General features: G+C 63.4%; 1 protein-coding gene across 1 annotated transcript; it reads right to left on the reverse strand.

Annotated features, from left to right (window-relative positions):
- Positions 1-176: 176 nt before the first annotated feature.
- On the reverse strand, positions 177-16,529 carry ZDHHC5 (zinc finger DHHC-type palmitoyltransferase 5). The gene is made up of 12 exons (XM_064715255.1): positions 16,409-16,529; positions 10,261-11,521; positions 4,941-5,062; positions 4,440-4,597; positions 4,184-4,356; positions 3,987-4,089; positions 3,537-3,628; positions 3,326-3,458; positions 2,791-2,914; positions 1,978-2,090; positions 963-1,843; positions 177-666 (listed from the first exon to the last, which is right to left on the reverse strand). The coding sequence occupies exons 2-12, from the start codon at positions 10,362-10,364 to the stop codon at positions 501-503; spliced, it is 2,169 nt and encodes a 722-aa protein (XP_064571325.1). The 5' UTR covers positions 10,365-11,521; positions 16,409-16,529; the 3' UTR covers positions 177-500.
- Between the last annotated feature and the right edge of the window lie 37 nt (positions 16,530-16,566).

A 16,566-nucleotide genomic window follows, 5' to 3' on the forward strand; every position in this document is an offset into this window, starting at 1 on the left:
GGCAGCCCCACGTCCCTCCTTTGGGGACAGGGACAAGGTGGGAGGGGCCCAGGCCCTGAGCAGGGTAGTTTCTTCCTCTCTCTGGGTAAGATATATAATTTCTGCTTCTTTTTTTTTTTTAATATTTATATTTATATATATAGATATTTATATATACACACACCTGGTAACTCGGAAAGAGAAAAAAAATAGAATCCGTAACAATAATAATAAAAAAAAGTATTCTGGTTTAAAAACAATCCGTTCCTACCACGCCAGGCGAGCGGGTGATTGCACAAGGCCCACAAGTGGCTGGCGCAGCCGAGGCGGTGCCGGGGCTGCGGCCCCCCCATCCCCCGAGCCCTCCCCGAGCCCCCGCGGGTGTGTGCGGCCCCCGTGGCCCGGGGGGCACCGGGAGGAGCAGGGGGGACCCGCCCGGCTCTCCGGGAGTCCACAAGCGTCTGGGCACGGCGGGTCCCTGGGGCCGCTGGGGAGCAGGGGAGGGGCGGCGGCTCTGCCCCTCATACCGAGATCTCGTAGGTGGTGCCCCCCACGCCCGAGACCTTCTTGACACCGCCGCGGGTGGGGCTGCTGAGGGGCACCGGCCCCGAGCCCGGTGGGGCCGAGCCCAGGCTCTTGGGCTGCCCGTTGGACTTGCTGTAGGCTGTTCTCATCTGCACCTCGTCCCTGCGGGAAGGAAGCACGGACACAGGGTCAGGAGAGGGAACAGGTTGCTGGCCCTCAGCGTTGCCACAGCACTGCCCAACCCATGGACCACCAGCACCCACTCCAGATTCCGAGGGGCCCATGGTGTGACTGAGGAGGTGTGGGGGGCACCAGCTCTGTTCTGGGAGAGCAGGAAGATTTCTCTTGCTCTTCCCAGCACCTCTCCGCAGGGAGGGGTGTTCTGCTGCCCCAGGGGCTGGCAGGGACACTGGGCAAGGGTCCCCCCACAGACGGCCCTGTGCCATGACAGTACTCACTTTGGTGCCAGTAAGGGCTGCAAGGCCACCTCCTCGGTCTCGGGGCCGCCGGCCTGAGAGGCTGTTTTTTGGCTGCTGTAAGACACGGATTTGCCCAGGTGGGGGGCGGCGGGCTGCTCGGGGGAGCCCAGCGAGCGCACCCGCAGCGCCGGGGGGGGCTCGGGCTTGCCGAAGCGGGGCAGGGCCGGGCGGGTGAGCGGGTTCTTGCCCAGGGGCGAGCGCTTCGAATCGTCCGAGGAGGAGCTGGTGCGGGGGGCATTGCTGGAGCCCGGCGTCGACTGGATGCCCGAGTCCGCCAGCCCCGCGTCCTCCTCCCGGCCCGGGGCCGGCGGCTGCTGCAGCAGCTTCTCCCGCTCCTGGATGGAGGCCACGATGTGGCGGGAGAGATTGTCATAGCGCACGGGCGAGGGCTCGCGGGGCACCGCGTGCTTGGGAGAGGCGGCGCTGGCGAAGCGGCCGTGCAGGTCGGTCTCTCGCTGCTGGGCGATGCGCGCCGACAGGAAGGGCGAGGTGTAGCCCACGGGCGGCTCGGGCTCCGGGCCCGCCTGCACCGACTCGAAGTCGGGGCTGTCGGAAGGCGTGAGCAGGCTGTCGTACGAGAGGCTGCCGTTGCGCGTCTGGTTCACCAGGCTCTTGTAGGAGGTGGAGGTGGTGCCCTCCGAGCGGATGGACTGCAGGTGGCCCGTCTCAAAGCCCGTGCCCTGGGCCGACTTGAGGCTGGAGGAGCGGGAGCCACTGGAGAGAGGGTCAAAGTGGAAGCTCTTGCCAAAGGTGGGCGAGCGGAAGCTCTCGGGTTCCAGGCTCGGCTCCGAGCGGTAGCTGGGCTTGTGGCCGCTGTCACAGATGGAGTTGGGCTCCTTCAGGCTGTTCACTCGGCTCAGCTGAGGGGCAGAGGGGCAGCAGTTACCCACAGAATGACCATGGGGCCCCTGTGGAGCTCCCAATGCACGCCCTAAACCCTTCCCACACCACGAATGGGGTGGCATCCCCCGTGCCACACGAGGCTCAGCCTTACCTTGGCACTGGTGGAGTGGGGCAGGGCTGCCGAGCTGCTGCTGCTGCTGTAACCGGGCCGGTACTTGTACATGGTGGGAGTCGGGGGGCTGTCCTTGCCTAGCAAGCTGCTGTCTGCACCGGGAGAGAGGGGCACGCTCAGAGCAGCTGCGGGCAGGGAACGCGCCAAGCCCCGCCCTCCCTGCCTCAGAACCGACTGCGAGCCTGGGGCAGACAGACCAGGGACAGGAACGGGCTGCAGGGGAGGTGCACCGGGGTGGGAGAGACAGACCGGGAGGAAGGGATGTCCCCACAGCCACGTGTGTGGGGCTGGCACTTCTGTGCCCCTGCGGCAGCCCCGGCTGGGTGACACCCTGGGGGTGCACGGCACGGGGGTGTCAGGGAGCTCCATGGAAGCACACACAGCACAGCCCTCAGCGGGCAGCAGACCCAGGCAGGGCCGGGAGAGCTGTGGGGTCTCCAGCTGCTGCAGAAAGCAGCTGCCACAGGCTCTGCCCATCGCATCCCACCTCTGGCCAGGCCCTCACGGAGCCGGCCACAGACGCTCTGTGCCGCTGAGCCAGGCCCGCCACCGCTTCGCCTCCTCCGTCCTGGCAGCGCGGTGGCTGCAAGGCACAGCTCCTGGTGGCTCCAGACAGCGCCACGCTGGCTCTGAGCATCCCCCGCAGGCTTCTCCAAGTGCAATGGGCCACATACACCAGCCCAGGAATGCCGATGTGCTCCAGGTCTGCCCTACGGCCCTGGCTCCTGGCCTGCCTGGTGCAGCCCTGGGCTCCCCTCCCAGCGGCTGCCAGGGCCCTGGTGCCCTCCTTACCCTCAGTGGTGGCCAGGGTTAAGTGTGTCCTCAGGCCCGTGTAGCGGCTGAGGTCAGGCTTAGGTGGGGGTGGCGGCTCGGCGTCAGCAGACTGGCTCTCCGTCACCTCCAGGCTCCCCTTGGACTGCAGAGACAAAGCGCAGGCAGGGTCAGGAGGGGCCAAGGCTTCAGCCCCCCCGGGCTGGCAGGGCACGGACAGCGGTGCTGGGGGCTCCTGCTGCCTCCCGGGCATCCGACAGAACAGGGGGCAGCGCGTGCCCCAGGTGGGTGCTGGAAGTGCCAAGGAGGGGGAACCTCCAGAGGGTGGGGAAGGATGGGAGCAGTAAGGGCAATGGATGGGGCAAGGCCTCATGTGGTCACTGCCACATGGGAGTGGGACAGTTTCCAACCCATGGGGACATAGAACAAGACGACACGGACTGGGACAGGGAACGTGACCAGGCTCTCTCAGTTCTCTACTCACGGATGCAGCCTTGCACCCCTGGGATCCGTGGAGGGCCCCAGCGCAGGCAGCGCTGGTCCCCACCTTCCTCACCTTCGTCCTTTTCAGCTCTGTCTGGATACCATTGTCCATGATCTTGACAGTGATCTGACCGTCCGACACCTCGGGCCGCAGGAACGGGGGTCTCACCAGCACCGTCTGCTCGGCCTTCGGGCGCCCGAGGTACCTGGGGAGGGGGGAGGAAGGTCATGGCCTGGAGCCCAGGATGGGGCAGTTTTCCCAGGGATGCAGAGGCCAGGCTCACCTGGGCGCTGGGGAGCTGCAGAGGACCCGGCTGACGTTCTTACAGCAACCGTTGGTGAAGGGGTTGACGCCCCCGCGGAACTTGCCCGTCACCTGTGGGACAAAGGAGTGTCACAGCCAGCCACGCCAGCTCCCTCAGGACACCCCCTCAGGACCAGCACAGAGGTACTCTGAGATCCTGCTCCTTTTCCTAGTGCCTGTTTCAGTGCTCAGATACCCTCAAGGGGGTCAGATCTCCTCAATTTCACCTCTTGGGCCCCAGAAGTGCCCACCTGGCTCCATCCTCTGACTGCACCCCCATGAATGCAACTGCCTCTCAGTCACCCTGTGCTCTACCTCTGCAGCTCAGGGGCCTCCCCCAGCTTTAATCCAACCCGTCCCAGGAAATCCCAAACTGTGTCCCGAGGTGGCCTGGCCAGCAGGCAGTCCCCCCACAGTCCCTCAGACGTACCTGTTCGTTGGTAGTGCGGCCCCTGGCCACAAGCACCACGTGGAAGCCTGTCAGGCCAGCGACGGGAATGAAGAAGAGCCCAGCCACGCACATCACCACCATGCTGCCACAGCCAGCTAAGGAGCAGCCACAGCCCCGCCGGGCACCGCACCCAGAGCCCAGCCCGCCCTGCCCACCCGCGCTGCCCAGGAGGATACGTGACGGCCATGCGGACGCCGGAGAGCTCCTCCACCTGGTACAGGACATAGAGCAGCCCGAAGCCGAAGACGCCCATGATGTGCGTGGTGAGCGACAGCAGGAACAGGAAGAAGTAGCGGTAGTTGCGCCGCCCAATGCAGTTGTTGACCCAGGGGCAGTGGTGGTCGAACTCCTGCCGGGGATGGGGCTCGGTGAGGGGGTGCTGGGGGGCTCCCTGCCCTGTGGGGGGCTGGCGGAGGCCCGGCAGCTCCTCACCTCCACGCAGTTGTCGCAGACGCTGCAGTGGGAGCAGCGCGGCGGGCGGTAGAAGCGGCAGGTCGCGCACCACTTCATGCGCACCTGGATGCCCTTGATCTCCACCGTCTTGTACAGCGGCGCCCGGAAATCGTCCTCTTTGTCCTCGTCCTCCTCAGCTGATGGGGACACCCCGGCATGGTGTCAGGGCCCGGGCAGCCCCTTCTGCCCCAGCCAAAGGCTCCCAGCATCACCTTGCTGTCACCTGGCACAGGGACAGCCAGGGACCCCCAAACAGGCTGGGGGGAGCTCTGCCAGGCCCTGTCCCAGAATCCTGACACTGCCTGCGTCCCAAGGACCCAACATGGGATGCTGAACCCATCCCTGTAGCGCTTGTCACTGCCTGATCCCACCGGGCAGGGCGAGGAAGGCTCCTCACCAGCCTTTTGGGACCCAGAAATCCCCTTTACCTCAGAGGAAGGGTGCAAGGAGGCAGCTCCTCCCGGCCAGAGCCAGACTCACCTCGTGGGAATATGCCTGGGTCCATGAAGGTGGCCATGCTGAAGTTGGCCAGCACAAAGAGGAAGACGACAGCATTGTAGGCGGGGATGATGGGGGACACGTAGATACTGAGCCCTGGGCACCTGCAGGCACAGCAGCCGTGAGACCCTCAGACCCTCACTTGTGTCACTCCCGCCGCCTCCCAGCAGTGCATCCCACACCCACACTGCAGCCACTTGTACAGCACAGCTTGGGGAGCACCTGCGGGCCACAATGGGATGTGCTCCAGGCATCCTTCAGGGAGCAAAATTCCCCTTTGGGACCCCACTGGAGGGTCCCACAGAGCAGTGGTGCTGGCAATAGGAAAAACCAGGCCAATGGCATGGGGGGCACCCAAGGGACCTGCCAGAAAGCAGGATGTCATCCTCCCTGTGCCCCACCAGCTGCTCAGGGGCACAGGGGACCCTGTGAGGGAGGGGACACGAAACCAGCACAAGCTCTGGTGCCTCCACAGCCACTCATGCTCCTCACATCCCAGTGACAGCTCCTGCAGGACACGGGGACCCCAGCCAGCACCCAGCTCCTCCAAAAAGGCCGTGGGAGCGCTGTGAGGGAATCACCCTGCTCCCTCCTGTCCCAGCAGGAGGGCTCAGGACAGCGGGCTTCCCCCTTGCAGGCGCCAGCGTAAGTCCCTAATCTGCTTTGCTGCTGGGATTAAATCCCACAGATCTAGGGCAGCATCTGTCCCTCTCTTCCCCCCACTGGGCTAAGTGCCGATGGATTTAGGTGGCCGGAGCAGCGTGGGGCTGGGCGGGCAGGGCGACATATGGTGCCAGGGCTGTAATCCCCCCAGGCTGGGGTGAAGGGGCAGGCGCTGGCCCCGTCCCCTCCTCCACCACCACCCACAGAGACGGGTCCCATCGCCCGGGGGAGGCAGCCCATCCTTGTCACAGCAGGTCCCAGAGCCATGCCAAGGCTCCAGCTGGTGCAGGGCTCTGTCCCAGGTGCAGGGGGCACCCCCGGGTGAGGAGCAGCAGCTGTGCCAGGGGCAGGGCAGGAGAAGCGGGCACACCCTTCCAGCACACACCTGGCAGCACAGAGGGTGAGGCAGGCAGGGCGCTCCCAGCACCGGGCACCGCTCCGTGCCCCAGGGAGGCTGGGAAGCATCAGTGGGACCTGCTCTCACAGGCCAAGGCTGAGGCTGTCCCCATCCAGGCACAGGAGGGCAAACTTTTGGTTGGAAGACATTCCTGGCAAGGAGGAGAGCATGGCCAAGCCACCCAGCATACTTATCTTCTTCCTCCTCCTCCTCCTCTCTGGCCCCCCAGGCCCCACACACCACCTTCCCCAAAGCCTCTTCCCCCTCATTCCTGAGGAGCCACCCTGCTGGGCACCCTGGGTGCTGCCTCCCTGCTCCGTATCAGGCTGGCATCTCCCGGGATGGCATTTCCCGAATGGCACCTCCTGGCCCAGCCCCCCGAGCTGTGCCCCGGGCTGGGGAGCGGCTCCTGAGCGGCACCGGCCATGCCGGCCCTACCGCCTGCACTGGAAGCCAGCCAGGAGGATTCTCCCAGCTGGGACGGGCTGCAGAGGAGGAGTCCTCTCCAATCTGTGCCCCAAACCCTCCGAGAGCAGTGCTGGAGGCACAGCACCTAAGTGACAGTGCCAGGCCTCAACCCAAGCAAGGGACAAATCACAGGGTCATGGATCACAGAATTGTTCAGGTTGGAAAAATCCTCAAAGATCACCGATTCCAACTGCTTCCCCAGCACCGTCGGGGCCACCACTGAACCGTGTCCCCAAGTGCCACAGCCACATGTTTTGTGGTGACTCCACCACTACTGCCCTGGGCAGTGCTAGAGTCACCAAACAACCCTTTCCATGAGGAAATTTTCCCTAACATTCAAACTAAACCTCTCCTGGCAGCACCTGAGGCTGCTTCCTCTTGTTCCTTGGGAGAAGAGCCCAACCTCACCTGGCCACACCCTCCTGTCAGGGGGTTGTAGAGTGTGAGGACACACCAGAACCAAGGATCCCATGTCCCTGAGCTGAACTCCTACTCCACTTGAGAGAAGCCTCCCTGGCTCTGCTCTCTGCTGTACAGAGAGGGCCAGGGAGCTCAGAGGAGCCCTCAAAGTAGGAAATGCCCTTCCAGAAACCTTGTGGAAGGAGCTCCTCTTTCCAGGAAGGGAAATCCCAGCCCAAACCTTTGCTTGAAAGAGATGGAGGGGAGCCAGGAAGACCCATGCCCGGGCAGTCATCCCACACAGGGAACAGCCAACAGGCAGGCTGAGCCAAGCACACGGCCTGGATCCTGAGAGACAGAGCCCAGGGAGGCTGGGAAGGATCCAGCTGCCTCAGAAAGCTCCGGGGCACACAGAGAGGGAGGGACCAGGGGAAGGGAACACCTCTGTGCTGTCCCAGCAGCCAGCCCTTCCTGGAGGGACACACAGCTCCTGGGGCAGGACAGTGGGCTCAGACACACTGATGAGACCCCCTGGGTGGGATTCACGGGCCAGGGCAAGCAGAACATCCTCCACAGGGAACACCAGGACCTGCTGCCTTCCTGACTCCCTGTGCCATGGGAATCCCCACAGAGCCAGTGGCACCATGCTGGTGACCCCACAACCAGGGAGTCACCTCCTGGGACCACCCCCAGCCACTGGAGGGATCAGGGGTTCTCCGCAGAAAGCAAAGGTGCTGCCTATCCCAAGGGAAGCTCCTTATCAGGGGAGTGATGTGTTCCTGCCTTTTGCTCTCCTGAACAGAGAGTGCAGGCCCTGCCTCGAGCCCAGGGCACGCGGGGCAGGAGCAGCAGGAGCAGCAGGGAGGCTCCTCCCCATCACCAGCCACGCAGGTCCCGCAGCACCCATCGGGCTGCCCCTCAGCATCGGCATGCAACACGCTCGTGGCCAGAGGAGCTGTTGGGACTTGTCCCTGGCAGCACATGAGAGGACTCGGGGAACCTCGGGCACCATGAGTCACAGCGGGATGAGACTCGGGCTTCTTGCTACCAGTCACGCCCGAAGAAGCCTGTCCCTCCCTCCCTGCTGGCATCCCTTCCCCAGCCCCTCAGCCCCTGCACTCTCCCAGGCACAGCCTTCCCTCCCTCCTGTTCCCTGAGCTCTGACCCATGGGCTCTCCAAAGGCCTTGGCACAAACACAATCCCTGCTCGCCCTCACACAGGTTTGGATCTGACTGGGAGCGGGCATGGCACTGTGTCCCAGTGGCACTGCCAGCCCCAGGGAGGGGACAGGGAACCTGAGAGCCAACTACACCAGGAGCAGGGACCAGCCAGTGGGAGGCCAAGGAATGGACAAATGGACCCCAAGAGGGAATTTCCATCCTAAATCAGCACCTGTCTAAGAGCCCAGCAAGCCTGGGACCCCCACTCATCCCAGGGGGAGGTGGGAACATCCCCTCTCCTGCCACCCCTCCCTCCAGGGCAACCGGCCTCATTTCCACCGCCACGTGCTCAGCCGCAGCAGCAGCAGCTCCTAATTAAATTAATCAATTAAAGAGAGTTCTTGGCCCAGAGACACAAATCCTGGATGGACCAAAAGGCATCCAGTGGATAGGCTGGAAGCAACACAACTGGAGCCTTGAGAGCCGTGCCGACCCCTGGCTGCTCCCTGTTTTGGGGATGTCTCCCAGAGCCTGTCCCTACAGCTTCTATTGCACTTCCCAAAGGACCGGCCTTAGGTCGGATGCTGACAGGGGGAAGGGGCACAGTGGCCCCCAGGACCACGCAGGAGGCAAACCTGGAGCCCTATTACCCTGCCAACCTGCTCCAGCACCAGGCAGACCCTGTCCCAAAGGATCCATCCCGCAGGGAGCGTGTGAAAGCCGTGCCTGGGCTTTAATGGGATGTTCTGCAGTCGGATAAACAACACTGCTGACCTGCAATTACAGCGACCTGCCCAGGAGCTCCTGCCCCGGCCAAACCTGCTCCTCCACGGCGCCGGCGCTGCCTCTCACCGCCCGCTGATAAGCGGCTGCTCCCGGTGCTGCTGGCACCCAAGGCTGGGATGGGCGCGGGGTCCAGCTGTCCGGCAGCCACCGTGCCAAACCAGAGCCAGCCTGTCCCCTAAGGTCACACACGGGGTGGCACACGCAGCCCGGAGGGCACCGCCCGCTCCCTCCGCCTCTCCTTCATCCCCTGGCACAGCAGCAAGAGTCAGCGACTTCCAAAGGCACCAGGCAGCCTGGAGCAGCCAAACCCCGAGCCTGGGAGCCTGGTGACTGCCCAGGGTCCCAGCAGGGGACAGCCACACGCTGCTGAGTGACACTGCCAGCTGCACTGGGCGCTGGACGGGGCAAACCAACCCCGCTCCCCTCTTTGGTTGTCAAGTTCCCCCCTCCCTGCCCAGTTGTCATGTTCCCCTGTCACCAAAGCCACGGTGACCTTCCTGCCACCAATGGAGCCTTCCCAGGGAGTGGCAGCAGCCATGGCACCTGTCCCTTTGGCCTCCCACAGCTCCAGCTGATTCCTGTGGCCCCAGCAGGAAAAGCCCAGGCAGTGGGAGAGGCTCCCTGAAGCTGAGGGTGCAGCTCCTTCCTGCACCCAGCCAGGACCCCAAACACATCCCTGCTGAGACCCCAGGGATGCCCTGCAGGACCTGGTAGCCATTCCAGCTGCCATGCTCTGGCTTTCCTGCCTGGCACACTGTGCCATGGTACCAGCTCAGCTGAGCCACCCTCCGCCAGGCTCCCTCAGCACCTCGAGGTTCTGCTGCCCTGCGTGTCACCCCTCTGAGCACGTCACTAGGGCACGTGTCACCGGGCAGGGAACAGCAGCAGCCCAGGGATGTCACCACGCCTCTCCAGCACCCAGCACCATCTCCCAGCCCAGTGGCCCCCCCAGGCCCCAGTGACCTGCTGGCCACTTCCCTGGGACCCTCTCCAGAGACATGGAACCCTCGTTGCCCCAGGGCAGGGGACAGAACACAGCGAGTGATCCGCACTGGGGTCAGAGTTCTCCTCCCTGAACTTTCCTTTGTGGCTCACAAATTGATTACGAAACTAAAAATAACACGTGTCCTACCCCAGCCCACCAATCCACCTCGCCTGGCTCCAAAGGAGAAAGTGATCTATGCCTTTTCCACCCACAGGTCACAAACCAGTTCCCAACCCAGCTGGCCTGGAGCTGAGTGGTGCTTCACCACCAGGACTGCCAGCACGCAGCTTCCCCTGGGAAAACTCATGGAGTGAATGAAATGGCTCCTGCTGTGGCTGCAGCACCCAGAGCACAATACCCCCCTTCCCTCTGGGAGGAAATCCCAGCTCCTGTCCCCTGTCCTTGCCGGCCCTCCCCGCTCTGGCCCAGCCGCCGGGACTCACGTGAAGGCGAAGAAGAGGGTGGTGGCTCCCACTAGGAAGATGGCAGCAGCGGAGACCGGCACGTACTTGCTGGGTTTGAATCTCTTTCCAGAGGCTGCTGGCATGTTGGAGCTGTGGTGGGGGGTCCGCCCCGCAGCATAGCCCAGGCCCCAGGGGACTCAGAGCAGGATGAGAAGGGGAGGGGGACAGGGGCTGACCCCTACCCTGCCCCCACGCCTGCTCCTGGGGCGAGCTCCGACTGGGGCGCGCAGTCCGGAGAAGGCTCTGGAGCAGGAGGCCCAGGAGAGGAGCCCACTCTAAGCTCTGCCCCGTGAGAGCTCCCGGGCGCAGGGAAGGAGGGTTAAAAACATTAAAAATTCACAACAGAGAAAGGGATTTGGGTTTAGGACAACCGTTGGAGTGGGAATGCTGAGCGCCCTTGCAAGCCTCAGTCCAGGCAGCAGCCCACAGGCAGGCTCAGCAGGGAGAGAATTCCCCAGGCTTGGGCAGGCTGCTTCCCACCCAGCCAGCACCCCGAGAAGAGCACAGGATCAGCAAAGTGCTTGCAAAAAAGCCACTCCGGGAGCCTCAGGGCAGCCACTTCTCCTTTTTAATCCGCCTCTGCTGTGCGCAGCCCCCGGTGCTGCACGGGAGGAGGGGGTGGTCTCCAAGCAATCCCAGCTTCCTCACGGAGCTGCCGTGCCTCCTCCTCCTCCCCTCGCTGGAGGGGTCACGGAAACACTCTCCCTGATTTCACCGGGATCTGGGGCTGGCTGGCTGATGGTGGCCGTTTAATTTTATTTATTTCTCTCTTGTCTGTTAAAGCCGAGGAACAGCTGGTGCAAGGTTGAGCTGTAAATCCTTTTTTTCGAGGGGGGCGGAGGGGAAGGTCTGGCGGATTGTGGGTTTTCCTACTTGCTCCTTTCTCCTGACCCCCCAGGCCCTTCCATGGGCTCAGGATGCACTCGGCGGTTGGGGAGCGACAGGAATTTCATTAAATCTTCTCTGCAGCAACCATTTCCCAGCAGGTGAACGGGAAGGGGGTGTTCAGGGAGCGCCTTTACAACCCCAGCAGACACCAAAGGGTGGAAGGGGTGCTGAGCAGCTCTGTCTCACCCATGGCCCGGGCAGTGCGGGGAGAAACCTCAGTTTGTTCCAAACACCTCCATTTTTCCCGTCCCCTTCCTTCGTTAAAATCCTTCTTCATTCATTCATCCATCAGTCTTTTAAAAAATACTACATAAAACCATTAAAACTCGAGGTCTGGTGTGCCACAGCTCACCTGGAAAAAACAGCAACAGAAATTAGCATGGCAGAGAAGGGAAGGAGCCGGCTGTCATTAGCCACAGCAGCCTGGCCACGGCGTCTCCCGTCCCAGCCCGGGGGCATTGGCTGCTGCAGGAACTCCAAGCTACTCCCTCTATCCCCGAGAAACCCACCCTGAGTCCTGGAAGGACTGGAGGGACACCATTAATTCCTTCCTGCAGCTCCGGCCCAAATCCCAGCACCAGCGAGTGCTGGCTCCCTGAGGGGCAGGGGCTGAGCAGAGACTCCAGGATTTAACATAAGGGTGGAGACCACAGGAGGAAAAAACACCCAGGAATCTCAGCCCCTTCCCTGGAGGGTAGGAGACAGGAGAGGCCCATGGAAAACACCAATCCCATGATCATAAGTGGCCTTTGCAGCTCTGGATTCATCAGGAACTGCAGCGCCAGGACATGGAAGAGTGGATTCGAAACGACAGAGCCCAGGGTTGGATGGGATATTGGGAAGGAATTCTTCCCTGTGAAGGTGGTGAGGCCCTGGCACAGGTTTGCTAGAGGAGCTGTGGATGCCATATTCCTGGAAGTGTCCAAGGCCAGGCTGGATGGGGTTTGGAGCAGCCTGGGATAGTGGAAGGTGTCCCTGCCCCAAGCAGCCACCAGCCTATCACCCATCATATCCCACCAGTTCCTGCTGCCACAGCCACCACTCCTCACCTTGTCACCGTCTGTCACCTGCCCTCCCCTTGCTGCCTCCATGTGCAGGTCCAAGCACAGCCCACAGCTCACTCCTTTCTCCCTTCCAGCTTTCTCTGCCGCCCCAGTTTGTCCTTCGGGGTGGGCAGGGAACTCTCCAGCGCTGACTAAACGCGAGTGAAGGTTGGGAGAGCTGCGGCGCCCAATTAAAGGCGGCTTTAATGACAAGGATGTGTTACCACCAAGTGGGCTCAGCCCCAGCTCACGGCCACTCCGCCTGACTCACCCAGCAACAGCTCCTGCCACTCGGCCTCTGCAGGACCAAAGCTCAACTTCCCACCCCGAGGTGTCCCTGCCCTTGGGAGTGAGAGGAAATGTGGGGCTGAGGCTCTGCCCGGCAGGGAATGTGCAGGTTTCACCTGGCTGCAGCTCCTGAGCGGAGCAAATGGAACAGTAACACCAGGGAAAGCTGTTTTCCATAGCAGGGACAGAGTTCCCTGGAGAGCAGCAGTTTCCCAGCCCCGCTCTGCCTGTTCGGGGAAGAGCCCAACACCCCACAGAGCCGAGCCCAACAGCAATTCCAGGGATGGGCTATCGGAAGCGCGGGCCTGACATCACGGCTGATTGCTTTAGCAGGAGCAATCTGCTCCCTGAGCACCCGGCCCTTTGAACGCTCCGCCATGGAGGCACGGCCACACCTCGGCCTCAAACAGGCGCTGCCAGGCAGAAGGAGCTGTTCCCTGATAATTCCTGCTCCGGAGATCCCCACCCTGCCCTCGCAGGGCGCCCTGGGCATGCGCCTCGTGGCCCTGCCCTGCCCCAGCCCTCCCAGCCAGAGATTCAGGAGCCCTTCCACAGCGGGATCCCTGCGGAGCTGGCGTGCTGGAGCCAGCTCCCCATGGAATCCGGCACCCCTGAGCAGGGGGAGAGCCCCAGCGCTGTCACTAGTGACACCCCAGCGAGAGGCGATGCAAATGCATCCCTGCTCCAGCTGCCTGTGCCTGGAAAACACCACAACTCATCAAACAGGAGCCCATCCCGGCTCCCAGAGCCACCTCGCTGCTCCCCAGAATGCCTTCCTGATCCCCCACCGTGCTGAGACCCCACAGCACTCCCCAGCCCCAGCCCCAGCCCTGCTGCAGAGGCCCAGAGAAAAAGCTGTCAAAATGTGGGATCTCTTCTCTGCAGTCCTTAAGGGGTCCAGGAGAAACACAAGAAAAACCCACTGCAGATTCCCACAGATTCCACAAATTCAGGCCCCAATTCTCCCAAACACACATATTCCTTCCCAGCACTACAACCTGCCCACCTCTGGTCAACCAACCCTTCCTTTCCCTCCACTTTTGCCCCAAATCCTCTGCCTCGCTGGCCACTTTGTCGCTATCCACCAAGGCCACTCACAGACTTCCCTGCTCCAAGGAGCCCCCAGCTCATCTCGCCTACCTGTGGCCTGCATGGGCTCTGCTCTTGCCTCCCATTCCTTTCTGCTCTTGCCTCCCATTCCTTTCCCTCTGCCAATTCCAGCCCAGCAACTCCTCCTCTCCCGCTGCTCCTCCAGACCTGCCCTGCTTCTTCCTCCCCCAGCGCCTGTGTCACTGCTCACTCCCCCTTCCCTCTCCCTCAGAAATTCCACCTGGTTTTCCCATCCCAGCACCTCCTTTTTGGAGCACTTTCCCAGTTCTGCTCTGCTCAGCCACCTCTGGAGCAGTCATCTCCACTCTCCAGGGTTTCTCTGCACTCATACAGGGGAGCTGCTCCTGTTTCCTTCACCTCCATTTCTGGGGATTTCTTCTCATTCCAAATTCCCTCCCTCGGGATATGTGCAAGCACGACTGCTGTCACCTTCCATTTCTCTGAGCCTGCATCTCCTTTTCTTGGTTCAAGGCCTGTAAAGCCTCACTGATTTCCTCCCTTTCCTCCCCTCCCAGCCCTGTTCTCCTCCTTCCCCACTGTGCTCATCTGCTCCAGCCCCTCTCCAGCCTTCCCACACGCAGCCAGGCGCTCCATGCCTTGTCCCTTCTGGAGCAGGAGGTGCTCCCACCTCTACTGGGATGGGGACACACGTGTCCCCAGCTCCCGACATTCCCTCCTCCCTCACTCTGCTCCTGCCCGGGAAGAGGAAATGCACCTTGGCATCAACCACATGGTCCCTGCCACCCCTGGGATCCATGGCACAGGCAGGACAGACAGAGCTCCCTCCCGGTCACCGGCTCCCAAACCTCCCAAACCCACAGCTCCCAGGGACCTGCCCCGATCCAGCAGAGTTCCCATGGCGCAGGGCAAACACACAAACAATTCCTTCCACGTGAGGCAACTCCCAGACAGGGCAGATCCCGGCTGCAGGGAGACAGACGGGATGTGCTTCACCTGTTCCCACTGTGTTTGGATCAGCTGCAGCCCAGAGTTCCACAGAGCCCTTCCAGAGCTGGCTGCCTGGCACCGTGAGTGAGGGGCGTCCATGGAACAAGGAACTCCCTCCTCCCTCTGCTCACCCTGTCCCTGCACAGCCAGCTAACAATTCACACCCCAAAATCCATCACAGAAAGTGCAAATTTTCCCAAACCTGGCACTGCTCCATAGCTGGAGCAATGCCAGCATGAGATCCCCACTGGTCACTGCCCTGTGTCCAAACCGGAGCACCCGCCCCAACAGGACACTTTGGGGACACCTCCCTGCTCCTGATTCCAAAGGAGGATGCACAGCAATGTCTGTCTGGCTGCTCCTCAGCTCCAGGTGCACCCTGCACACCTGCCTTTCTCCCAGCTGGATATACAGAAGGATCAACACAGAACATGGAGAAATACTCCACTGCAGACAGCCAGAAGGCTGGAATCACTCCCTGCTTATCTCCTGCCCAGGGCTTACACCGCTCCCATCCTCCTTCCGCAGCCCATCCCGCTGCTTTACACGGGATTAGCCCCATTTTATGGCCAAAGCAGGAGGAACAATGCCTCATCCATCGAGGCCGCGTCCCAACGGGCCCCACAGCGAGCAAGGACAGCGCCAGCCTCTTGTCACTGTGTCAGGAGACACCGGGCACAGCGACAGGTGGGAATGTCCCCGGACAGGCCCCTCACAGGGGAGTTCAAGGTCTCCCCTTGGACCCACCCAACCACCGCCCTCTCCATTCCCAGATGGGGCTGCTGGCCTGGGAACCAGCGGGAATAAACGCCCGCTAAAGCAGCACCCGGGCCCGGCCCAGGGACGGGGGTGACTGGATTAAGCTCAGGAAGAGGCTCCAAGATAACTCTGGCTTTGATCGGGACAAGGCTCTGGTTGTACTTCACACACCCCAAAAATCCCGAGCAGCCCCGAGTGCAGGGGATCCCTGAGGCCCAAACCCAGCTCTGTGCCGGGGCGGGAGCGGCAGATCCGGGAGAACCGCTCCCGGAGGCACGGGGAGCACGGGGCAGCCGGTCCCCTCCCCAATCGCCGCAGTGAGAGGGCACAGTTCAGGTGCTCGGGAACCCGGGAATTCCCTCTGAGGGGAGGCCAGGCTGGAGCCGTTCCAGTGCCCCGCACCGGGAGCAGGGACGGTGCCGTGAGGGGAGGCCGTGCTGTAAACACAGGTCCCCATGGGCCGCGGTACAGAGGCCGCGCTCCGGTGCCCCACAACAGCGCGGTTGCGGCGTTCCCGGGGCCACCGGGGACAGGCCGGGTGCGGGACAGCGCCCCGGGGCTCCCTGCGGCCGCTCTCGGGCCCCGGGCGGTTTCCAGGCGGGGAACGAGCCCCACTATGGAGCGCTCACCCCGCACCGTGCGCAGGGGCGGCCCCAGCCCGCGGGGCACCGCTCCCGGCCGGCCCCGCACCGCCGCTCCCGCAGCCCCCGCGGCACAGGAGAAGGTCCCGGTGGCGGCGGGGCCGCGGGCACGGCAGCCGGGGCAGGAGGAAGCGGCGCTCCCGGGCAGAGGCACCGCGACCATGGGGCAGGCGGCCGTGCGGAACGGCGGAGCGGGGCCGCGGCCAGAGGGGCGGGCGGGGCAGGGGTCGGTGCCCGCTGGGGCGCCGGGCAGGAGGGGCCGCGGCGCGGTGAGGGGGCACCGGGGCACAGCCCGAGCCGCGCGCGGGGGGAGCCGCGGGGGCAGCGGCGGGGCGGGGGCGGCCGCGGCCGGGCCCCGGCGAAGGGCGCGAGGGAGCGGCGGGCCGGGGAGGCGGCGGCGGTGCCGGAGCGGCGGGGACCCGGCGGGGTCGCGCGGCCCACGTGACTCACCGGCAGGAGGCCGCGCGCGGCGGCGGCTCCGGGCACGGACGGCGGCGGCTGCGGCGGGCGGGACGTCACGCGCGCGCGTGCGCACCGCGCCCCCCCGCGCGCCTCCATTGGCCACCTTCCGCCGGCCCGCCCCGGCGGCCGCGGCGCGCATGCGCAAG

Source organism: Zonotrichia leucophrys, chromosome 5 (assembly GCF_028769735.1).
Source record: "Zonotrichia leucophrys gambelii isolate GWCS_2022_RI chromosome 5, RI_Zleu_2.0, whole genome shotgun sequence".
Lineage (NCBI taxonomy): Eukaryota > Metazoa > Chordata > Aves > Passeriformes > Passerellidae > Zonotrichia > Zonotrichia leucophrys.